The 25,288-nt window shown below is 43.1% G+C and overlaps 2 protein-coding genes and 1 non-coding gene across 3 annotated transcripts in view; 1 reads left to right on the top strand and 2 right to left on the bottom strand.

The window, feature by feature from the left end:
• The window catches only part of lipia (lipase, member Ia), an 11,740-nt gene extending 8,306 nt beyond the window's left edge, over window positions 1-3,434 (bottom strand). Inside the window, exons 1-2 of the mRNA XM_063011257.1 lie at window positions 2,993-3,434; window positions 1,166-1,229 (exon numbers count right to left, since the gene is read on the bottom strand). Coding sequence (XP_062867327.1) covers window positions 1,166-1,229; window positions 2,993-2,995 — 67 coding nt within the window. The 5' untranslated portion in view covers window positions 2,996-3,434. The remainder of the gene's footprint in view (window positions 1-1,165; window positions 1,230-2,992) is intronic.
• Window positions 3,435-4,322: 888 nt separating this feature from the next.
• camk2a (calcium/calmodulin-dependent protein kinase II alpha) overlaps window positions 4,323-25,288 on the bottom strand; it is a 33,766-nt gene continuing 12,800 nt past the window's right edge. Inside the window, exons 5-18 of the mRNA XM_063011900.1 lie at window positions 25,187-25,252; window positions 24,360-24,432; window positions 22,142-22,244; window positions 21,477-21,560; window positions 19,574-19,668; window positions 18,800-18,922; window positions 18,095-18,178; window positions 17,657-17,699; window positions 14,303-14,343; window positions 12,244-12,292; window positions 11,461-11,536; window positions 11,125-11,219; window positions 7,546-7,774; window positions 4,323-7,183 (exon numbers count right to left, since the gene is read on the bottom strand). Of these exons, the coding sequence (XP_062867970.1) occupies window positions 7,180-7,183; window positions 7,546-7,774; window positions 11,125-11,219; window positions 11,461-11,536; window positions 12,244-12,292; window positions 14,303-14,343; window positions 17,657-17,699; window positions 18,095-18,178; window positions 18,800-18,922; window positions 19,574-19,668; window positions 21,477-21,560; window positions 22,142-22,244; window positions 24,360-24,432; window positions 25,187-25,252 (1,165 nt within the window). The 3' untranslated portion in view covers window positions 4,323-7,179. The remainder of the gene's footprint in view (window positions 7,184-7,545; window positions 7,775-11,124; window positions 11,220-11,460; window positions 11,537-12,243; window positions 12,293-14,302; window positions 14,344-17,656; window positions 17,700-18,094; window positions 18,179-18,799; window positions 18,923-19,573; window positions 19,669-21,476; window positions 21,561-22,141; window positions 22,245-24,359; window positions 24,433-25,186; window positions 25,253-25,288) is intronic.
• On the top strand, window positions 20,131-20,202 carry trnac-gca (transfer RNA cysteine (anticodon GCA)). Its single transcript has one exon. It is a non-coding gene; the product is annotated as a tRNA-Cys (tRNA).

The raw sequence follows: 25,288 nt of genomic DNA, 5'->3' as shown, positions 1-25,288 counted from the left end.
CACACACACACACACACACACACAGCCAATCATGCCTGTGTAGATGCCCGACCGTTCAACACCACCTACTGAAATTCGAACCCACATCTTAGCAGTGGTGGGCAAGTGTAACTGACCCCAGCACAGTTCCAATTCATCCCATAGTCTATTATCATTGACTTACTGAAAGCATGAATGTTCAGCACTGGTTTAATCTCACCAGCAGTGTGTGTGTGTGTGTGTGTGTGTGTGTGTGTGTGTGTGTGTAAGTTTGAGGTTATTGTGTGAGCACTTACAGTAAACCAGCTCACCCACACACTCACCCACACACTCACCCACACTCACCCACACCCACACCCACACCCACACACACACACACACACACACACACACACACACACACACTAACCCATGTTATTGGTTTTGGTTCTGTTTTAGTACAGACAAACCACAGGATGACATGATGCAGCAGTCTCAAAACAGACCAACACCCTCACAGTTCCGTGTGTGTGTGTGTGTGTGTGTGTGTGTGTGTGTGTGTGTGTGTGTGTGTGTGTGTGTGTGTGAAGTTGAAATAATTCGGTATGAAGAACAGAGGGGAATACCAGACTGAGACTATATGCAGTTTTGGGAGGGTAAGTGTGTGTTACTGTGTGACGGAACACACTGTTACAGCAAAACAGAAACCACAACCCACAGCAGAGTGTCCTCAACCGGACAGGCTTTACTCCACAAACACCAGCACCAAAATCTGCACTAAAACCTTCAGAACTGGTTTGTTTTCTTTTCAGTCTAAAAAACATTAAAATATGTGACTTTCCCGGGGTGCACAAACTTTTGCATACACCTGTGTGTGTGTGTGTGTGTGTGTGTGATTATTTAATCAGCAGCTCAGTGTATAAACTCCTACAGACTCAGATCAGGAGGAGATCAGATCTGATCTGAGGGACGTTGTGATGAGCTGATTTTAGTTTATCTGTTTCTTTAAAGTTTACACAGAACGGTTGGAGGAACCGAAAGCATCCAGTGAGCGGCAGTTCTGCTAACACAAACACAGAAGCAGAAACATCTCAGAACTTCTACATGTACAGTTCTGGAGGTTTTAGAGAAGCGGTTCTTCAGAAATGTAAACAATCATAAAAGAAATAAAAGCTTTGTTTAGATTTGGATGTAAATGCAGACGTACCTCGACACACGGTGACCGACGCCAACACCACCACTCCAATCCAGCAGAGGAAAATCCTGCAGGTCTGAAACAAAGAGACGGAAAATAAATCCATGTTCAGAACTCGTGGAGGATGAAGCTGTGAGTGAGAACGAGGAGGAGATCTTTATAAAGCTTCACTGCGTCCCACCCAGATGACTGAACTGTTTCCGTCGTTCTAACTGGGAGCAGAAAGGTTTAAACCAGTCAGAGCTGAAGGTTCTGCTGGAGCTTCATGACGTGTGTTGATAAAACCAAGGTCACTGAGATCTACAAAGTTTCAGGTCTGAGAACTTCACGTCCGTCCCGGTGAACCTTCAGCGCTTCATTACTGCATCACAACAGAAGTGTTTGGACGCCTGATCGTGAGCTTATTGGACATCACGGTCCAGGTTCCACACCCTGTCCAGGACACTCAGTGCTTGGGGTGGCTTCAGCCCCTCTGTGACCCTGACCAGGATGAAGTGGTTGGACTGAACGAGTTAAAATTCATGATTGTTTTCAGTTCTCAAAGTAAAATTTTTGAAAGTTGGAGCGTGAAGCGGATCGACCGGTTTAAAATCCTCCCGTCACCCCGTCACCCTCTGACCCAGTCAATCTTTCACAAAGGAAACCCGGACAGACACAGGAAACAGGGAGAACATACAAAACTCAGGACGTTTAGTAAAAGGCAGTAAAAAGAAATGATGTTTTAATTCTCTTAAATCTTTATTTAACTGCTAAAAGTAGAAAGAAAAGATTTCCAATGTTTCACCGATCAACTTCATTCTAATTCAGAAACACGTTCAGAATCTGATGCTGTAACAGACTCCAAAAAAGTTGGGACGGATGCAGAATAAGAAATCTTTTACATATTGTGGCTCCTTACATTTTATTTATTTATTTATTTATTCAAATTTTAACGTCATGTTACACAAGATTTTAATATCAAACACAGTCATGAACTATTTTGTGTCTCCAGTTCACCTCACTTACACGCCTCTGTACTGTGGGAGGAAACCGGAGCTCCCGGACTGGGGATGGAACCCAGGACCTTCTTGCTGTGAGACGACAGTGCTACCCACCGAGCCACGGTGCCGCCCTCCTGAACATAGAAACGTTTAGAAAACGACGAATAAGAGATTCAACACGCAGCACAAGGAACCGGATCAGAACCAGATCAGGTCCATAAGCATGAATGTACGTGGACTTCACTCTCTGTAGGAACCAGGATCAGTACTACTGGAACCTTTTCCAGGAATGATTCAGTACGGAATCGTTTAGAATTGAATCTGCTGCGAATCATTTCAGGCCATTGAGAGAATAAAACACACAGAGCTAATAAAAACAATTCAGACCAAAAGTGTGTGGACACCCCCAAGGGATTTATGTCCATTTAATTAACAGATCATTCATTCAGCTGGACTAGAGAATAATCAGTGTTTGCTGAGCAATTTTAAGTGCACTCAGTAAACTGGGTTCATTCCTCAGAACAAGGGTGGTCAGCACACACACACACACACACACACACACACACACACACACAAACAAACAAACAAACAAACAAGAACTGAAATCCCCACCTTCTCATTCCAAACCAACATACCTGAACATACCTGTGTGTGTTTGTTTTAGTCAAAAGAAGCTAACAGTCAACACGCCCAACTAACTGAACTTATACTCACAAGTAAACAACACACACACACACACACACACACACACACACACACACACACACACACACACACACACACACACACACACACACACACACACACACATTTTTCAGGTGTTTTATCGAAAGGTTGTAAAATGAAAACAGTTTCCTACCATGATTACAGATCAGCTCCTGCTGCACCTTCATACACCGTCACTCACACACACACACCAACCCTAAAACCTGATCCGTGTGTGTGTGTGTGAGAGAGAGAGAGAGAGAGAGAGAGAGAGAGTGTGTGTGTGTGTGTGTGTGAGAGAGAGAGAGAGAGAGAGAGTGAGTGTGTGTGTGTGTGTGTGTGTGAGAGAGAGAGAGAGAGAGAGAGAGAGAGTGTGTGTGTGTGTGTGTGTGTGAGAGAGAGAGAGAGAGAGAGAGTGAGTGTGTGTGTGTGTGTGTGAGAGAGAGAGAGAGAGAGAGAGTGAGTGTGTGTGTGTGTGTGTGTGTGAGAGAGAGAGAGAGAGAGAGAGAGAGAGTGTGTGTGTGTGTGTGTGTGTGTGTACAGCGGAGTTACAGAGAAGTGTGAAGGTGAACAGGAAACTCAGCGCAGTCTAAAAAGAACTCCACCTCCTCCTCACACACACACACACACACACACACACACACACACACACACACACACACACACACACACACACACACACACACACACACACACACACACACACACACACACACACACACACTCTCCATTATGTAAGACCTGTTGGACCAGTTCACCTGTAACAGGAAGTGAAGCAGAAGCCACTTTGATCTGAACCAGAGAGAGAGAGAGAGAGATTGTGATACCGGAAATGCTCTTCATTATTCTACACACATCATGTAACTGCAAAACAAATTACACACACAGTCGTGTGCAAAAGTTTACACCCCCCACCCAGCCCTGTTTTATACAAGTGCATGTTTTTACCAAGGTTCTAATATTCAGCTTCATCAAGAGTCATTTTATTAGTTTGTAAAATTACACCTCAACTATAAACTTTCAATAACTATTATTAATAACAATTATAATAATATCAATAATAATAATAATAATTGCAATAATAATAATAATATTAAAAATAATAGCAATAATAATAAAAATAATATTAATTTTATTAATAATATTAATAATAGTAATAATAATAATAGCAATATTAATAATAATAATAATAGCAATAATCATAATAATAATAGTAATAATAATATTAATAATAATAAATAATACAGGTGTGGAGTTTGTGCCCTGAACACTGTAAATATGAGCTGAAAGGTCAATTTAAAACACACACACACACACACACACACTCGTGTTCAGAACTCAATCAATATATGTGTATCATTTATGATGTCACACACGTGTAATACTGATGATAATTATGCTGCACATTATAAACATAATATGTAAACCACAATCAAGCAATAAAATCACAGATCACTCCTATAAATCCATAAGCATAAACATAATTCATATTTCTGTGCTTTTATTCACAAGCTTCTTATAAAACGAGAACGTCACAGTCGTTACAAAAAGAAACGTGCAGCATGCACCACCATCCAACAGTTAGAAACAGTACAAGAGGTTAAAGGTCATCGGTGTCACAGAGGAGTTCCAGTTCATCTTCTCACAGAGCGGAAACCATCCATCCTGATTTACTCACTCGAATCTTTATTATTATTAACACATGTGAGATAAAGTTATTGAATGTGTGTGTGAAAGTTAAGGTTTACACACACCGGACACATCTCACTCAGACTGATGAACAGTCCAAAATCCCAACTGTGTGCTGAAGAGGGGCAGAAGAGCCCGTCATCACCCGCTCATGTAAATCCCTCCATCATTTATTCTTTATTTAATTCATTTTATACGTACTTTTCTGCTCTGTCAGTCCTGTATAAGAACATTAAGGAACCATGCTGGGGCCCTCATGGAAGCCTCGACCCCGAGGTTTAGGGCCCCTGCCATGGACTGTAAATGAACCAAACCGTCCCTACAGTGTAAAATTAAACCATCATCATCCTTCCTACAATGATTAAAACTCCTCTGTGCAGTAAAATCGTGTTACATTCATTTGATCGGCTAAAACCAAAACCTAACTGAACAGTGAGGGCTCCATCAACCCCAAAAACACTGAATATTATCATTATTATACCTTTTAATACAAATAAAACATGAAATAATAAAACTGATGCACATTTGGAAACTTATACAAGAGAAAACAAGAATCAACATTTGTACATATTTAATAATAAATAAATACTGAGCTTGATAAATGAATATATAATGTTAATAGATCAGGTATGTAGCAGATAAACTCTTGTATTCATAAATAAAATCATGTATTTATAAGTGATATATTTAATGTATGTGTAATAAATTAGTATATTTGTAATGAATCAAAATATTCTAAACATCTGATATAGATATAGGTGATTTATAAAGCTATAAATCTATATATCATTAATACGTTAATAAGTTAAATTATATATAAAGCATTATTGTAACCTGTATGCTGGGTAAAGTGTTGCACAATTCACTGTACTGTATGCAGCCTTTTCTTTCATTTATTAATGACCTGTACGCTGGGTGAAACGGGTCACAAATAAACTGCACAGCTATTTTTCAGATCTATATTTCTTGGAGGTAATAAAATAAATACATGAATAAATATATAAACAACAACCCTGATAACCTCGTGATGTAGAATAGTAGATTAAAAAGAGCTGTATGCGGGGTGAAGCGCGTCACAATTCTTTACCCAATATAAAACACAGATGTGTATAAATATATGTGATGTGCGCCACATGCTGGCAGGAGAATGTAATTACATGATAATAATTCATCTGTACAGTCGTGGAAACATAATCTATTTCACCAGCACGTATCACAAACTATATTTACTGCAACCTGATTCTTCCACACTCACAAATAAAACAAGTTCATTTCACTTGAAATACTAATTTTAATTTGAAGTAAACTGAAGCGGCGGCCATGCAGTGAGAGTACTGACTGATGTGATCAATGAATAATATCTTACAATGTCGAACAATCAGAGAAATCTTGTCTGGTTTGTAGTTGGAATAAAAAGATCTTTTAGTTTATTGCAAATCTGCTTCGTCTCACTGTGGAAATGAATGATTTGTGTTTGATTTATAATACCAGGGTGTGGTTCTATAGTAAAGCATGAATAAAGCAAAGCAACAGCGCCCTCTACAGGAAGAACTGTGGAAGCGCCACTCCATGAGAAACGTAAATAACAGAAATATTATAATAATAATCACTCTCAGTGCAGCTTTAAATGTGTGTTTAACATTTTTAGGGTTTGTTTCTTTACTGTGTTTTTGTTCGAAACCTCTCCTGATTGGACGGGATTCTAAACACCTTGATTTTACCTTAGTTGTTGTTTATTGTTTATATTTCCCAAACAGCAAAAACAAAACGATTAGAATAGTTCAGAGTAGAAGTGAGTGTGTATCATGTCCTGTATCCACTGGAGTGCTCGCTGTCTGCACCTGTAATTACATGGAACAGTGGTCTCTAGTCAAGGTCGAGAAGAAACCCAAACTTTAATCTCAGGTCTCAGGCTGAGTACGTTTATGTGTCATTTCCACACGTAATCAATAATCATAAGCTAATGGAACAGGAGCGAGACTTCTCACAGTCGAGCGAGCTTTAAATCTTTAGAGGCTCCTGCTGCTGTGAGGAGAAACAATCTTTCATACAACCTTCAAAATACTGATTCAGAGCAGAAAAGCCTCTAAAGTTCCTCTCAGTATTAGTGAGCGCTTGTGTTTTCTTGCAGACCTTGGTGAAAGACCACTGTTCCATGAACGTTTTAATGGGATGTTAGCATGCGCGCCAACACTTCCACACCCGTGTTTGATCTGTGTGAATAATGAAGCACATTAATGAGTTTAATGATGGAAGTGTAAACAAACCCCTGCAGAACAAAAACGTTTGTAGTTTCGGGAGGGGATTTGATCCCTCACCACGCCGGCAGCCTGATAAACAACCTTTACATTTAAATAATCAATAAATATAACAAATAATATTTAATTCCACTCATGATTCATATTTTTTGCACAATTTCTTTGTAGCATCTACAGAAGACTGACACAGCGCATGTTGTGCACCTAGTGTTAATGTGTGTGTGTGTGTGTGTGTGTGTGTGTGTGTGTGATGAACTCAATCCTAGATGCTCATGTGTGAGATGGGAAGCAAAGGATTGTGGGTAGTCAGGCAGCTCCATTGGTGTCCAATCAGCTCGCAGAACAGCAGGACCACCGGAATATATCACACTTCTGTTACCACCAGCTCTGCAGCTCAACTACACACACACACACACACACACACACACACAGATTGTGAATACCCCATATACTTGTGGACTCACTTTACAAGACCAAAAGTTTTTAGACACCTCTTCTTATTATTGGATGTTTATTGTGGAAACAGTTTGGGGAAGGCCTTTATCCTGAGTCTGGTGACCCACACAGAGCCCTGACCTCAACCCTATTAAATTTCCCATCAGTGCCACACTTCTGTAACGAACCCTTTACCAGAATGGGCACAGATCCTTTAGAGGTGCACTCCAAAATCTGGAGACGTGGCTGTTATAGATGCAGGTGTCCAGATACTTTTGGTGGTGTCCTATATGAATCAGAAGTACAGGATGTAGTGCATTATTACTTGGTGATGGTAGAGGGCGCTCCGGAGCGGTGGAAGTGAACGATCTGCCATTTCCCGTCGCGCCGGTGCCAGACGCGCGACTCCTCGGACTGGGCGGAGTGCGGCGTGCCGTTGGTGTCGATGTACTGCGTGATGCGGATGTAAGCGATGCAGGCGGCCTCGTCCCCAATCAGGTGGATGTGAGGGTTCAGGATGGTGGTGTGGACCGGCTTACTGTTCTTAGACCAAACTGTAACACACACACACACACACATACACACACACACAATGAGATAAACACCATTAAAACACATTCAGGTAAATAAAATGTTCTTAGAACAGCAGTACCACCCCTAATATCACACCAACACCCCCAAATACCATCCCTAATCACACCAACACCCCCAAATACCATCCCTAATCACACCAACACCCTCAAATACCATCCCTAATCACACCTACACCCTCAAATACCATCCCTAATCACACCAACACCCCCAAATACCATCCCTAATCACACCTACACCCTCAAATACCATCCCTAATCACACCAACACCCCCAAATACCATCCCTAATCACACCAACACCCCCAAATACCATCCCTAATCACACCAACACCCTCAAATACCATCCCTAATCACACCAACACCCTCAAATACCATCCCTAATCACACCTACACCCTCAAATACCATCCCTAATCACACCTACACCCTCAAATACCATCCCTAATCACACCAACACCCCCAAATACCATCCCTAATCACACCTAAACCCCCAAATACCATCCCTAATCACACCTAAACCCCCAAATACCATCCCTAATCACACCTAAACCCCCAAATACCATCCCTAATCACACCTAAACCCCCAAATACCATCCCTAATCACACCTAAACCCCCAAATACCATCTCTAATCACACCTAAACCCCCAAATACCATCCCTAATCACACCTAAACCCCCAAATACCATCTCTAATCACACCTAAACCCCCAAATACCATCCCTAATCACACCAACACCCTCAAATACCATCCCTAATCACACCAACACCCTCAAATACCATCCCTAATCACACCTACACCCTCAAATACCATCCCTAATCACACCAACACCCCCAAATACCATCCCTAATCACACCAACACCCCCAAATACCATCCCTAATCACACCAACACCCTCAAATACCATCCCTAATCACACCAACACCCTCAAATACCATCCCTAATCACACCTACACCCTCAAATACCATCCCTAATCACACCAACACCCCCAAATACCATCCCTAATCACACCAACACCCCCAAATACCATCCCTAATCACACCAACACCCTCAAATACCATCCCTAATCACACCAACACCCCCAAATACCATCCCTAATCACACCAACACCCCCAAATACCATCCCTAATCACACCAACACCCTCAAATACCATCCCTAATCACACCTACACCCTCAAATACCATCCCTAATCACACCAACACCCCCAAATACCATCCCTAATCACACCAACACCCTCAAATACCATCCCTAATCACACCTAAACCCCCAAATACCATCCCTAATCACACCTAAACCCCCAAATACCATCCCTAATCACACCTAAACCCCCAAATACCATCTCTAATCACACCTAAACCCCCAAATACCATCCCTAATCACACCTAAACCCCCAAATACCATCTCTAATCACACCTAAACCCCCAAATACCATCCCTAATCACACCTAAACCCCCAAATACCATCCCTAATCACACCAACACCCCCAAATACCATCCCTAATCACACCAACACCCCCAAATACCATCCCTAATCACACCTAAACCCCCAAATACCATCCCTAATCACACCTAAACCCCCAAATACCATCCCTAATCACACCAACACCCTCAAATACCATCCCTAATCACACCAACACCCCCAAATACCATCCCTAATCACACCTAAACCCCCAAATACCATCCCTAATCACACCTAAACCCCCAAATACCATCCCTAATCACACCTAAACCCCCAAATACCATCTCTAATCACACCAACACCCCCAAATACCATCCCTAATCACACCAACACCCTCAAATACCATCCCTAATCACACCAACACCCCCAAATACCATCCCTAATCACACCAACACCCCCAAATACCATCCCTAATCACACCTAAACCCCCAAATACCATCCCTAATCACACCTAAACCCCCAAATACCATCCCTAATCACACCAACACCCTCAAATACCATCCCTAATCACACCAACACCCCCAAATACCATCCCTAATCACACCTAAACCCCCAAATACCATCCCTAATCACACCTAAACCCCCAAATACCATCCCTAATCACACCTAAACCCCCAAATACCATCCCTAATCACACCAACACTCCCAAATACCATCCCTAATCACACCAACACCCCCAAATACCATCCCTAATCACACCAACACTCCCAAATACCATCCCTAATCACACCAACACCCTCAAATACCATCCCTAATCACACCAACACCCCCAAATACCATCCCTAATCACACCTAAACCCCCAAATACCATCCCTAATCACACCTAAACCCCCAAATACCATCCCTAATCACACCTAAACCCCCAAATACCATCCCTAATCACACCAACACTCCCAAATACCATCCCTAATCACACCAACACTCCCAAATACCATCCCTAATCACACCTAAACCCCCAAATACCATCCCTAATCACACCTAAACCCCCAAATACCATCCCTAATCACACCAACACCCTCAAATACCATCCCTAATCACACCAACACCCCCAAATACCATCCCTAATCACACCTAAACCCCCAAATACCATCCCTAATCACACCTAAACCCCCAAATACCATCCCTAATCACACCTAAACCCTCAAATACCATCCCTAATCACACCTAAACCCCCAAATACCATCCCTAATCACACCTAAACCCCCAAATACCATCCCTAATCACACCAACACTCCCAAATACCATCCCTAATCACACCAACACCCCCAAATACCATCCCTAATCACACCAACACTCCCAAATACCATCCCTAATCACACCAACACCCTCAAATACCATCCCTAATCACACCAACACCCCCAAATACCATCCCTAATCACACCTAAACCCCCAAATACCATCCCTAATCACACCTAAACCCCCAAATACCATCCCTAATCACACCTAAACCCCCAAATACCATCCCTAATCACACCAACACTCCCAAATACCATCCCTAATCACACCAACACTCCCAAATACCATCCCTAATCACACCTAAACCCCCAAATACCATCCCTAATCACACCTAAACCCCCAAATACCATCCCTAATCACACCAACACCCTCAAATACCATCCCTAATCACACCAACACCCCCAAATACCATCCCTAATCACACCTAAACCCCCAAATACCATCCCTAATCACACCTAAACCCCCAAATACCATCCCTAATCACACCTAAACCCTCAAATACCATCCCTAATCACACCAACACAATAGTAAGATGTAAATGAAGGACAGCAAGTTTATTCTGATAAAAATTCCAGCATCCAGGTGGAATAAATAAAATAAACGGAACAGATAAAGACTCACGGTTTTCGAAGTAGAAGCGATGGAAGTCGAGTCCCTCCACCAGATTACCCAGAGCTTCAGGTTCAAATGCTGTAACACTGGGATCACACATCTTCCTACACACACACACACACACACAGAAGCAGAATGAAATATTCATGAACAGTGCTGGATATAGAGGCCTGTTATGGTGTACGGTTTGGAGACAGTGGCACTGACAGACAGACAGACAGACAGACAGACAGACAGACAGACAGACAGACAGACAGGAGAGGGAGCTGGAGATGCTGAGATTCTGTATGGGAGTGACGAGGACAGACAGGATCAGGAAGGAGGTTAGAAATGTAACTAACTCACGTGTAACTCTCAAAGTCTCCATTGCTGATGGCCTCGATCAGCTGCTCGGTCACTTTGATGATTTCCTGTTTCCTCGCTAAAACAAAATCAGAAAACGATCAGATTAAAACAATAAAACAAATTAATTATTTCATGATATCGTCTTCTATTGCCTGAATAAGAAACCTAGAACCATATAAACACAGGGAATGGTTAAACACACTCTGTATTATGATGACAGGAGCGCTTGTGCAGGTTCTCTCCATGAGTCTGAATTAATTAAACCTTTAAAGAACGAGGGACAGTGATGCTTCTCTACATCTCAACATCATCACTTCTACAACAAACCCCACAGATATCACATCTGATCACACTCCAGAGACGGATCACAGTTCTCAGGTCTGGCTGGTCCAGCCATTAGAAATGAAGGTATAAAAACACCTATGTGATATTTAAGCACTAGAAGATGAGACGGCTGGAATTGGGATGCAGGTACGAGCTGCATTTAGACACGTTTTTTATCCTAAATCAATTACACAAGCTGCTCAGCAGCGGCAACTTGACAGTAGCAGTGCTTGAACCAGCAACCTTCTGATCACTATTCCAGTACCCTAATCACTGAGCCACCACAGCCCTATACAGATGGAGTCGCCTGGTCCTCCTGCCACCCCTCTCAGCCCAGCCTGCGAGAGCACTGTGTGGTACCAGAGCGCACAGGGGAATTAGGGATATCCAAACTGGGTGCAAAGAGGAAAATGAACAGCTCACACATCTGTACATCATGTACTGCAGAAACACACCCACCTCTGGTATCTTCATCTTCAATAGTGGTGTTGGAGCTCTCGGAGGATTCCTGCACACACACACACACACAGAGAGAGAGAGAGAGAGAGAGAGAGAGAGAGATGAGAGAGAGAGAGAGAGAGAGGAGAGAGAGAGAGAGAGAGAGAGAGAGAGAGAGAGAGAGAGAGAGAGAGAGAGAGAGAGAGAGAGAGAGAGAGAGAGAGAGAGAGAGAGAGAGAGAGAGAGAGAGAAGAGAGAGAGAGAGAGAGAGAGAGAGAGAGAGAGAGAGAGAGAGAGGCTGTATTACAATCAGCATCACAAACACAGTGCAGCTTAAAAAAGCAAATTTACTCCATGGAAACAGAAAGCAGTTGCTTTATTTACCTACACTAACCTCTAGGTGGTGCTAAAGCGCCAATGTTTGTTGAATATCCTGATACACTATATGGCCAAATGTATTTGGACACTTGACCATGAGCTTGTCAAACAAATGGTTTTAAAATTGAGTGACCTCCGTGTTTGTCTTTTTCACACAGAGGTAAAAATTGAGTTTCTTTAAACCGAGCTTTTCTTCATGTCTTTATAGAGCTTTGGGCAAAGGTACTTTAAGGGCCTTCCCTAAAATTGGAAGCTTTATAATTTCCTTTACTTTATTATTATTGTTACACCTGCTGGCAACTGTTGTGGCTGAAACACAAACATTCAGTATATACGTCCACTAGAGGCAGTAGAACACACCACCACACTGTCAGTGTGAACATGTAAAAGTAAGGTACGGTGTTCCACAGGGGTTAGTGTTGGGACCTGTATTATTTACACTCTGCATGTGACTATTAGGGAAAATTATTCATAAACGTGGCATCAATTTTCACTGCTATGCAGACGACACACAGCTGTATATACCAGCCAAACCCAACGACACTGACACAATCAGTAAGATTGAAGATTGTGTAAACGACATAAAAGACGTTTAATTCAGATGAAACAGAGGTGTTACTTGTTTGATCTAAGGCTGCGAGAGACAAGTTGTCTAATCTGGTGCTAACCCTTGATGCTTTCTCTTTAACACCCAGCTCAGCTGTAGAAAACCTGGGTGCTAACCCTAACCCTAACCCTAGACTCTCCTTTGATATGCACATTAGTAATATTACTAGAGCTGCAAATTAAATATGAATTCATGAATTCACTGCATTTTTGAGCCTAAAACTACAAGACACACACACACACCCATTTAATCTATAGTTAAAATAATAATCTCCGGTTTTAAAAAGCACCTCTTACTGAACTGCATGTGCTCATTTTATAAACATCTATTAGGGTGTCCCAAAATTCACGCAAGATTTGAATTTGGCGCCAATTGTGCGGTAAAGATCATGCGATTTAACGCTGTTGGACTTTTTTCTTTGGGGTTTTTTGAAGTCTAAGGTTTATGCCATCAAGCCCACGACCACCCACGCCTTGAAGGAGGAAATTGAGCGCTGTATCAACGAAATTCAGCCACATGTATGCAAAACGGTCATGGAAAATTTCATGGGCCAGTTGTAGCCTAGTGGTTAGGGTACTGGACCAGTGATCAGAGGGTTGCTGGTTCAAGCCCCACTACTGCCAGGTTGCTGCTGTTGGGCCCTTAAGCAAGGCCCTTAACCCTCAATTGCTTAGACTGTATACTGTAACTGTACTTTGGATAAAGGCGTCTGCTTAATGCTGAAAATGTAAATGTAAATTTCGACAAAAGAGTGCGTATGTGCCAGCAAAGCCGTGGAGGCCATTTACCCGATATGCTATTCCATACATAACCCTATACTGTATACTTTATGAATCAATTAAAAATTTACAATTTTTTATTAAAAACCTGTGTTCTCTATCAAAATTACTTCTAACGTAAATTTTGAGACACCCTATATAACTTGTTTTCTTGGGGTGCAAATACTTTTGAAGTTTTGAAGTAATAACCATGTGTGATTGGTGTTGAATCAGTAAATACCACAAAAAAACAAACAAACCACAGGACTACAAACTGTGCACACGATGGTGTCACAGACAGCTGAAGCTTTCACACATGATCATCCTGGGTTCCTACCTTCACGCCATCCGTCTTCTTGTTGGCTCCACTCTTCCCTCCTGATCGAGAGATGAAGAGAAACAGAGAGATGGCGATGAGGAACGGCATACATGCCCAGAATAACAGGGCAAAGGGCATGGTGCCACTCCGATCTGCTCAGAATGAGGAACGAGCAACAGTGTGAACTCCGGTGAGTCAGAAACTCCAGCAGCTCTTCTGAACCTCACTACACGTCCACGTCCACTTCTGCATCTCACACTGCTCTGCAGGCCCCGAGTGTCCAGTTCTCCACTTCAACACCAGCAGCACCATGCTGCTCCTGATATAGTAACACTTCAGCTGGCATTCCTTACTCACTCTGCCAAATACAAACCACACAACCCCCTCAACTACACCCCCCGACTACACACCTGAGTACAACCCCTCAAAATACACCCCCTCAACAACAAACCCCTGTACTACACCCCCAACTCCACACCAACCCCCCTTAACGTATCAGAATCAGAATCAGAATCAGAATCAGCTTTATTCGCCAAGTATGTTTACACACACAAGGAATTTGTTTCCGGCTGTTGTTAGCTCTCTACAATTTACAACAATACAATATACAGACAAGACTATGTAGACAATGTACAATTTTACATGTTCAGCAGAATTTGCATATGTACAGAAAATATAAAAATAGTGTAAGATAAATAGTTGAGTAAGGTAAGATGCAGTTACGGTATTATACAGCATGTATAAAGTGCAGTGTGGCATGTAAACAACAGTAAACAGTAGTTCAGTTTTTGTTATTAATGAGTTTGATGGCATTTGGAAAGAAACTGTTACAGTGTCTGTTTGATTTTGTGTTCAGGGCTCTGTAGCGCCTGCCAGAGGGTAGGAGGTTAAAGAGTTCGTGTCCAGGGTGTGCAGAGTCTGTGATAATTTTTTCTGCCCGGTTTCTGGTCCTTGTTGTGTATAAGTCCTGGAGGGTAGGCAAAGGAGCACCGATGATTTTTGCTGCTCTATCATTGTGTAATATTCACTAATATACTGACATCTGAATAAGTGATTAATGATAAATGTTATTGTGCATTAAGCTGTGTGTGTGTGTGTGTGTGTGTGTGTGTGAGGGTGTGAGGGTGTGTGTGTGTGTGTGTGTGTGTGAGGGTGTTTTCCCGGCTGCTGTGTTATTTCAGTCAGCAGGATGATAATTTTAGTGCTGGTGTAGTCTGATCCTGGTTCGGTGAGCTTGTGACTGCCGTGTGTTTATGTGGTTCCTGTGTGTGTGTGTGTGTGTGTGTGTGTGTGAGGGCAGAGGGTCACTGTGTGTTCCTCGTTCACTCATCTCAGAACCGTACTGGGTTCTCCTGAAGCTCCTGATCACTACAGCGTCTCGTTCACACTAATGTCGTATTTACAGTGAGATCTGATATCAGTTTGGGGAAGTGACCAGACCTCTGTGTGATGTGTGACTCCACGTGCCTGTCATGACCACATGTGACCTCTGAAGTGTCACACATCGGGCGGGGCCGGATCTCACAGTCTCGCGTTACACCTCTACCTTCTCATGCATCTCAGACTCGAATGTCAGGTGTTGGTTTAGTGCTTTCATCACGTTACCGCTGCAACTCATGAGCTGATTTTATTCACATGAATGGACGTGATTCGGATGTTTCTGTAGGAATGATCATGGGGGGGTCCGAACTGGCACTGCAGAAACGCGACCTCTGCTGGCTGGTTAAAGCAACTGCACAAATAGTCCAGTGCAATCAGCAAGGGAACTACAAAAAGGGAAATAGAAATGACTACACTGAAAGAAAAAAGGAGGGGGGGGGGGGGGGGGGGGGGCGCTAAGTGCTCATGCTTGAGGTGTGAAATGATTTATCTGATCTGATCTAGAGGCTGATAAAGGTCACAGTAATAATCTGCATTAGAGAATTCCCCAGCAGCTGAGGGCACCAGGTTATTTCTGATCTACACAGAGACGCCAGACCATGTAGAGGAAACACAGTCGGGACAACAGAGTTCAGACCGGCTTAACGACAGCTGCTTTAATTCATCATTCTTCAAAAACAAGGTATTATTCTTTAGTCATGTGATCCAGGTAACGAGGGTGGAGGGGTAAATTAGAAGGAAGAGGATCATGGACACGACAGAACAAAGAGTCAAAACACATCAGGACTGTCTAAAAACAAATAAATCAGGCGTAATCAGATCCTTTTAATGATATCTGGACTGGACTGTACTGTAGAGTGTAACAAGACTGCTACTCAGGCAAATCCACACACCCGCAAGAGTAGAGAAGCCAGAAATGTTTTAATCAAGGTAGAATATAACTGTGGCTAAAAGTCCAAACAAAAAACGGGACAGTCACACAAACACCAGGTGGCCAAATTAACAGAAAAGGGAAAAAATAAACAACAGCCACAACAAACAAAGTGAACAGAAGAAGGATGAGCAGAACTAAGCACTGGATGTCACAATATGACCGGCTGCTGCAACCGTCTGCGCCCTCGGACCATCAGAACCAGCCAAACCAGGAACGCACAAGCAGCATTTCAACCACAACAACTGTGAGGATCTAGGGTCGGGGTCCACTGCAGATAAGGAATGTAATGCTTTTCTACTATGGGGCACGACCCAGGCGTGAGTTCTCAGAAAGATAAAGAACGCTGGCATCACACACCAGCAGAAGACCGGACCGGACTGAGCAGCTCGGTGCCATGGCTTCAGAAAAAAGCAAGTGTGCCAACAAAAGTGTGAGAGGAATAAACTGTAATATATAGAAAAACATCCACCTGGAGCTAATTATTGCTCACAGGGCAACAAGAGAGACTGACACATCAATCATCTGCGCCTCCATGCCCCTTCTGTCGGCCATTAGGACACGACTCTTAGCCTGGGTCAGCTGTTGAACCACAGCAGCCGCCACGTTACATACAGTCGGTGAAAGATCCAATGCAAGATACATTTGTCAGGATATTTTGTTTTAATAGGACAATAATAAGGACCTGAATCAGGATGAAGTGTTTGGGTACGGCGTGGCACTAATGGCTCTACCCAGCACTATAATACCACATCTCTATCAGCGGGATCTGAATAACGGCAGGTACTCTCATTAATCCGCTGCTTTTTGTTCATTCTGCTCCTCCTCGAGTTCAAATACACGACACGGACAAAAGTATGTGGACACATCACCATGAGCTTGTTGAAAATCCCATTCCAAACGCATTGGGATGCAGAAATGTGGTGTTAGCCCCCTGTTTGCTTCAGTGCATTACGGTTTAACTTAAAGTGTGTTGTTATGAGTCCCTGTAAGGAGGCGTGGTCATGCAATTAATGATTATAATAATAATAAAGTAATAAATGATTATTATTGATACACACCTGAGAAGTTCCTGGTGGCGAGCATGGTGGTGAGAATGGCACCCTGAAACAAAAATACACAACGCACAGTGAGCCATAATGATTTTATTTTTCTTTCCTCTGCTCCTGTATTTAGGCGTCGCCACAGCCGATCATTCTGGTCTGCATAACCTGATGCTCTTCCTCCTCGCTCGGGACCAGCACTGAGAGCGCACCGACAAGTGCACCTCCTAATAGCTCTGCTGTCCGGCCACCTCACCCCCCTCAGACGCAGCCAATCAGCGGATAGCCGCTAACAGATTTACTATCTGTCAGAATTATTTACATATAATCACAGTTAGAGCACCAGGACCAGAACGATGCGCTGTAATGACCTCCAAATACAGGAGCAGCCTAAAGAAAAACACTGACAGTTATTATGAATTACTGCTCATAAATAAAGGATGAAACTCTGCAGACCTTCAGCTTCCTGCGAGCGTTGAACTTCTTCAGACATTCCACCGTCTCCTGTCTGTGCATGCAGGACGCCACCGTGGAGCGATGCTGCACAAACGCAGTCAGATTAAAGTCACAGTCACAACAGGAACCATACAGATACATGTGGATAGTACACTCAAATGCTTTTCAGCATATCCCAGTTTGTTTAAAAGCTGGGGTCAGAGATTGTACGGCACCCTTGGAGCTCATAAGGTTAAGAGCCTTGCTCAAGGGCCCAACAGTGGCTGCATGGCAATGCTTGGATTAGAACCCACAACCGTTCGATTGAAAGCCCAAAAGTCCACCCACTAGGCTATCATTGTTCCAAAATCAGCCACTGTAAATAATATGAGAGATTGAGTATAAATGTGAGCATTGATAAGTATTTTGGGAGGTGTTACAGGCATCACATCTGAAATGAGATTTTCTGTACAAAAATGAATAAAGTTGGCACCCAGGTGGCGCAGCGGGATATTCCGCGAGCACACCAGCGCCGAGATTCTGAACTCCTCGGTTCGGCGTTGCTACCGGTCGGCTGGGCACCATCTAGTGGGCATAATTGGCAGTGCCTGCAGTAGACACTAATTGCCCACCGTGTCTGTTAGGGCGGGATGACCTGAACCCTCTAAGTTGGGATGAAATAAAAAACATGATGTAGTGTGATGAGATTTGGTGTATGAGACTCACAGAGATCCAGGGGTGCTTGAGAGCCTCAGCAGCAGTGATGCGTTTAGCAGGATTGATGGTGAGCATTTTATTAATCAGATCTTTAGCTTCAGGAGTGACCGTGTCCCACTCTGGAGACGGAAACTAGCACACAAACACATCATATTAATAATAAAATACAAGATTGTATATACCTGTAAGAAACAGATACACTATATCAGGGGTTTTCAACCTTTTTAGGCATACGCCCCCCTTCGTGTGCCAAGCGCGACTTGCGCCCCCATTCGTATGGCTGGGTACTGACTGATCAGTTGGTGTTCCGATTCATATCGAAGCTGTTGAGTGGGGCTGAAATGCAGGCCACTGGTACCTTAAAAGTCTTTAGAGCTTGCTTTGTGCTCAGGAGCACAGTCGTGATGAAACAGGACAGGGCCTTCCCTAAACTGTTGCTGCAAAGTTGGAAGCATATCATTCCTTTTACATGCTTGATTTGTTCCACCCATTAGTAACTGTTGTGGCCGAAACACAGAGCATATATTATCTTCGGTTTAGGGCCGTCAGTGCGAAAGTGTAAAAGTAGAGTATGGTGTCCCACAGGGCTCAGTGTTGGGACCTCTAATATTTACACTCTACATGCTGCTATTAGGAAAAATGATTTATCAACATGAACGAAACACATTTCTGACACACATAATAGTATATTAATTAACTTGAAGCATTAATATAAAGACTCTTTACAGAAGCGTCCACTAGAATTTGGAACATGACCACGTTTCTATATAAGATCTTACTAACATCGTAGGCTCCTGCTTTGATCTGCTGGTAGAGTCGATGCTGATCTTCATCCCAGAATGGAGGATATCCAACCAACAGGATGTACAGAATCACACCTGCAGAAAGACACCAGGAGAAAATGATGACTTATTTATTTTATTTTATTATTACATTTTTATAATGATCTTCATTCACCATTCATTCAAAGCAAAGTGCCAACGATTCAGCTGTAAGATTTTGTTCAGACCGGCAGCGATTTTATGGCTCTTGTCGTCTTAATCTCTGATCGGCCTGTGTTCACACCAGAAGCATCATTATTGTCTGTGGGCGTTTGGTTGGCATGGTTTAACCGACACCAAGCAAAGACAAAAAAAGACAATGCCATGGGGGTGCATCTTACTTTACTGGCTCGTATTTATAGAAAAATCTATCTACCTGATTCTAAATCAGACGTGTTCCTGCTGAAAATAAAAATCCTCATCTATAAATCTCATCCCTGTGTAGTCCATCACTGTCTGTACAGTCATGACAAGAAAACTGCGTTTGTTATTTGCAATCGGTGCGTCCAGCTTGCCCAAGGGGGTATAGCTCAGTGGTAGAGCATTTGACTGCAGATCAAGAGGTCCCCGGTTCAAATCCGGGTGCCCCCTTGTGTATAAACCTGGATGGAAGGTGTTTTGTAATACACTGTTGTGAGCAGTCGTTGCTCCGATACATATTTAAGAATTTCCTTCATGATAAATAAAGTATCTATCTATCTAGTAACTAAAAACGGTGGCAGAAGTAAGGCGCATCCCGATCTGCTCAACGCTCAGTTCCTATTGGTAATCGCTTCACTTCTAATTTGCCTAAAGTTAAACTTTACTCAACTACGTCTCATCAGCAACTCATGACCACTTTGCGTCACTAACATTCACCCCGCCTCCTGTCACCTGAAATCGCAGCTCTAACTAAAAATGAATGACGGCCGGTCGCCGTCTTTATTATAAAATCATGTGCAATATTCCACTTTAGCCACACGAGAGTAATTATGGGACTGTAGAAGAACCCGTACAGCACATGCACACTGAGTACAGTTCATAACCATGTAAATAAATGAGAAGCGTAAATAGGTTGGACTGTAAGTGATGAACAAAAGCTTCAAATGTCGCCTCATTTAAACCTCAAACATCAAACTGGGATCTGATTAGTGCTAATTAGATTCCAACTGCTCAGCGTCGTGCTTGTTTACTTCAGCGAGTCTCTGATTCTACACCCATGTTTAAAAATAACCCAACAGAACCCAAATCTGAGGAACCCCACTGTTCCCTAATCAGTCTGAAAGTGGATCCCGCTAAGGGGGTATTTATCTCAGAGCTCTGCTTCAGGATCAGATGTCTCGAGTGCTGTATGAGCCTTGGACCTACATCTCGTGGGAGAAAGTATGTGGACACCTGACCATCAGCTAGTTGGACATCCTATTTAAAAACCCTGGGAATTATTATTAATGTAGCATGCTTTGTGGGTATAACAGCCTCCACTCTTCTAGGAAGGTTTTGGTGCACTTTTGGTGCCCGTGGTGTTTAATCCAGGTTCAAATTCACATACTTTTGGCTATAGTGTGTATTTTGGTTTCTTGGTCTCAATTAAAATGGATCTTTGACTCGTCTTGGTCTCGGTCGGGGTGAGTCTCGGTCTCGGTCGGTGTGAGTCTCGGTCTCGGTCGGGGTGAGTCTCGGTCTCGGTCGGGGTGAGTCTCGGTCTCGGTCGGGGTGAGTCTCGGTCTCGGTCGGTGTGAGTCTCGGTCTCGGTCGGGGTGAGTCTCGGTCTCGGTCGGGGTGAGTCTCGGTCGGGGTGAGTCTTGGTTAGTTTGGGTCTTGGACGTTTTAATGCCGACATCTCAGTATAATGTATATAATCTACATTAGTCTGTAAACCCACTCACCACAGGCCCAGAGATCCACGGCTTTCCCGTATGGATCTTTCCGTAACACTTCAGGTGAGAGGTAACCAGGTGTACCTGCAAAACCTGCAATCACAAACAGGAAGTGAGGTCATCTGGACATGGTTCATAAAATACCATTATAAAACGGATAGTTCCGGTCCTAAAATCTGATCGGCTGAGCCGCGTTCGAAGCCGTTGTAAAATCCCCGATAAACGTACACCTATGACCGCCTCACATCATTCCATATTAATACGCCACTGAATAGAAAAAATTAATGTTATTTTCGCCCTCATGTTGCCTAGCAACACTGTTAATCGAACTATTTTGCGTCGCGGAAGAATGCTTTATTGTAAGTTTATACACGATAAATACATTTATGAATTAAACATTGTTGTATTTATTATATTTTATGTTGACCGCCGTTTTATTAAAGCAATAAGCCACTCGAGACCGTGCGTTACTGTTATGATTTTAGCACGGGGAAAGAAGTTTTAGGCTCTCCGCTTCGCGTCGTACCAAAAACGTCGTCCCCGTGCTAAAATCACAGTAATGCACGGCCTCTCGTGGCTTATTGCTTTATTAACACATACCCCCTGCAGGCATCATCACCTTCTCCTCATACATACTGTATATTTGTATGATGATTGAGTATTTTGGTTCTTACCAAACCAAGCCTGCTGATCTCCTTCCACCTCAATTGCCAAACCGAAATCCGCTAACTTCACGGCTGCACCTTTAGACTTTGAGGCGAGGAGAAGATTCTCTGGCTGAACACACACACACACAAACATGATGAATGTATTTGCACTGCTCTGTCGCTTACAAAACTTATTAGCATTTTATCTTTAAAATCTTTATTCAGGTGCTCGAGTGATGCAGCAGTTAAAGTTCTCGTCCACCACCTCAGAGAACCCAGTTCAAGTCTGACTGCTGCAGCTTGTGCCCTGAGTTTCTTACTTAGTTTGTTTCTGTTATTTTGGCCACCTCAGTTATTTCCTTTTACCCTTTTAGTTTTTTTTTCTTAGAATAAAGTGTTAAAGGCAGTGAATAAAGATCCTAAGGAAATGATTCAGATCCCAGAGCTGAACCTCCCACACCGTTCCTACACAGTCTCCAGAATGAAGTGAGTTCACTTTCCACACCCACACTGTTCCCACTCCTCACTGTTCACTGAATCCTAACATACCTCATCCAGAACAACCAAAGCAGTACACTAGTAATTCATCAGAATTAACTTCTTCATTCACTCCCTGTCCTTCACACTTTTCTGTTTGTACGTAAGAGCAGCTCGTCACTCTCGAACAGTCAAACGACACGAATCTGTTCAGATCCCGTTAGAACAAACATTTTAAGGATGAAGACGTCCGTGTGCAGATTAGAGTCCAGTTCAGTTCTCAGTGAAGAAGTGATGAAGGACTTTAATCGTTTTTTAAGGGCGACCAGAGACTCGGCTGTTCAAACAGACCGGGAAAGTTCATTACCCCACCTGGATGCCTGCACAGAGAGGAGCCGTGATGCCCGTCTACCTCGAGTTCTGAGTTTCAGATTGAGATTAATGGCTCTAAGGGTTTGTGGTACAGAACGGGGTTTGATGGGTACTTTAAGGTTGATGCTTATTGGGTTCTAGGCAATGTTTGTAGGCGAGCATGATTGTATAAAGGTAAATGTGAGCAGCTACAGGAAACCAGTGAAGAGAATGTAGCGGTGGGGTGGTGGTGTGGTGTGTTGGGACTGGGTCATACAGGTGCTCGTTCAGTTTTTTGGGCCCCTTTGCTAATGCTGCTTTAATTTTTAAGAATTCAAGCAGAACTTTATATGTTTTTCTAACTGGTGCAGCTGCAGTTCAGCCTCCTGCTATTTAGCCCTACAGAAACTCTGTTAGTTGCCTCACTATGTTTCCAATCTGACGAGTATTAATTATCAGGGTTCCTTAAATCTGGTCCATAATGAGCCGAGATTATAAATCTGGTATTAAAATAAAGTGTGATTGTTCCTTACACTGTAACGAGAGGACCGATATTCCTGACGGTTCACGGCTGCAGGAGTTAATATCAGCTCATTGTGTGTTTCACAGCTCTGCTCTCTGCTTCGTGTGGAGGAGTAATGGCAGATATTTCAGCCCACACACCGCTCTAACCACAGGCTAATTACGCTACATTTCCCCGTTAGCGCCAGCATTTGTTTCAGCTCCATCCTGTACCGCGGTGTGATGGAGTAAGAGCAGCGTAGGAAGCATTAATGCACTGATGGAGACGGCAGAAAAGCCCCGAACCTCTCAGTTCTACAGAATAAAAGGGTTCTGTCTGAAACATTACCTGCAATCTTGAACTGAGGAATGTTTTTTTTTTTTTTTTTCAGAGCTGATTGATGATTCTGTGATGGAGTTTGGAACACAGTAGTGACCCACGAGCTATCGGTGCTTGTACAGACTGATCCTGAGGTGGATCCTTTTATACCCGATCATGATTCCCTCACCTGCTCACTGTGGAACCTTTCAACCTCATCAACTTTTCACTTGTTTCTCCTCTCTGTCCCAACAATTTATAAACTATGATGAAGCTGATTAGTAAAAACATTGGAAATCTTTTCTTTATAATCTAACAGAATCATCCGAGTCCAATCTTCTACAGTATCTAAATCATGTTTTTGATAAATCACTTCACTACTATCACAGCATCACTATCCGGAGAGAGGCAAGCACATTCTAGCATCACACCACTGTTGGGAAGCACGTGTTGTGCACTGGAGGTAAGGGCGTGTCTGTTAGACAGGACTGTGGTACCAAATCAAGTTTGTGATACCGATACTACAGAAAACATTCTGTGGTTGTATAACTACCTGAACACACCTATAATTAAACGATCATATTAAAGTGAACGTACCTTTAAATCTCGGTGCACGACGCCCATCTGATGGCAGTGCAGCACGGCTTCCAAAATCTGCTGGATGCAGTGGCTACAGAATATAGAGACACACGTCATTACAGTACAGACATGATACTTCACTGTGTGACAGGATACGTGACGAACCTTCACCCACACTATCATAACATTATACACCATACGACCAAAAGTATTCGGACACCTGACCTGAGCCTGTCAGACATCCTGTCTCAAAAACAAACTGTATTAAAATAGTGACCTCTATGGGTCTGTGTGAAACCCAAGTGATCGCTCTACATTTTACCCATCATCCTACACTCCTGAGAAGAGGGCGTGTCTAAATTCTTAGATTCCTTAAAATGCTCCTACTGAGGCGCCTTTTTAGCATTTTCAGCTCTAATTTGGCTTTCTGGTAATTCCTGTTGCTTTATTTGCCCATGGGTGGCGTAATAGCTATCTGGGTTTTGACGCCACTGCCGGTTTCTGCCAGATTGCACCCTGTACCACCCTGTGACACTAACCTGAACTTGTTAGCGCCTCAGTGGGAAGGAAGAAGTGTTTAAAATTCATATTTACACACGTAACAGATTTAACTTTGTGCTTATAATCAAACAGTGTGTTTGTGATGGATGGCAACAGGACCCAAGTATTTTGTTTCTAATAAAGTGGCCAGTGAGCGTAATTCAATTCACTACTCCGGTGTGTGTGTGTGTGTGTTTGACTGTAGGCAGCAGGACTGAATGTTGTATTGTTTATGTTTGTGTTCGGTCTCACACACTGTGGTGCATGCTGTGTGTGCGTGTGTGTGTGTGTGTGTGTGTGATTGCCTGGCGTCTGCCTCGCTGTAATATTCTCTGGCCACGATGTCCTCGAACAGCTCGCCACCCGTCACACTGCAGGAGAAACACGACATGTAGCGCTGACCATCA

This window comes from Trichomycterus rosablanca, chromosome 16, assembly GCF_030014385.1.
Source record: "Trichomycterus rosablanca isolate fTriRos1 chromosome 16, fTriRos1.hap1, whole genome shotgun sequence".
In the NCBI taxonomy this organism is placed as follows: domain Eukaryota; kingdom Metazoa; phylum Chordata; class Actinopteri; order Siluriformes; family Trichomycteridae; genus Trichomycterus; species Trichomycterus rosablanca.
The sequence above is the reverse complement of the archived record's forward strand: the minus strand, read 5'-3'. Positions and strand labels throughout refer to the sequence as shown.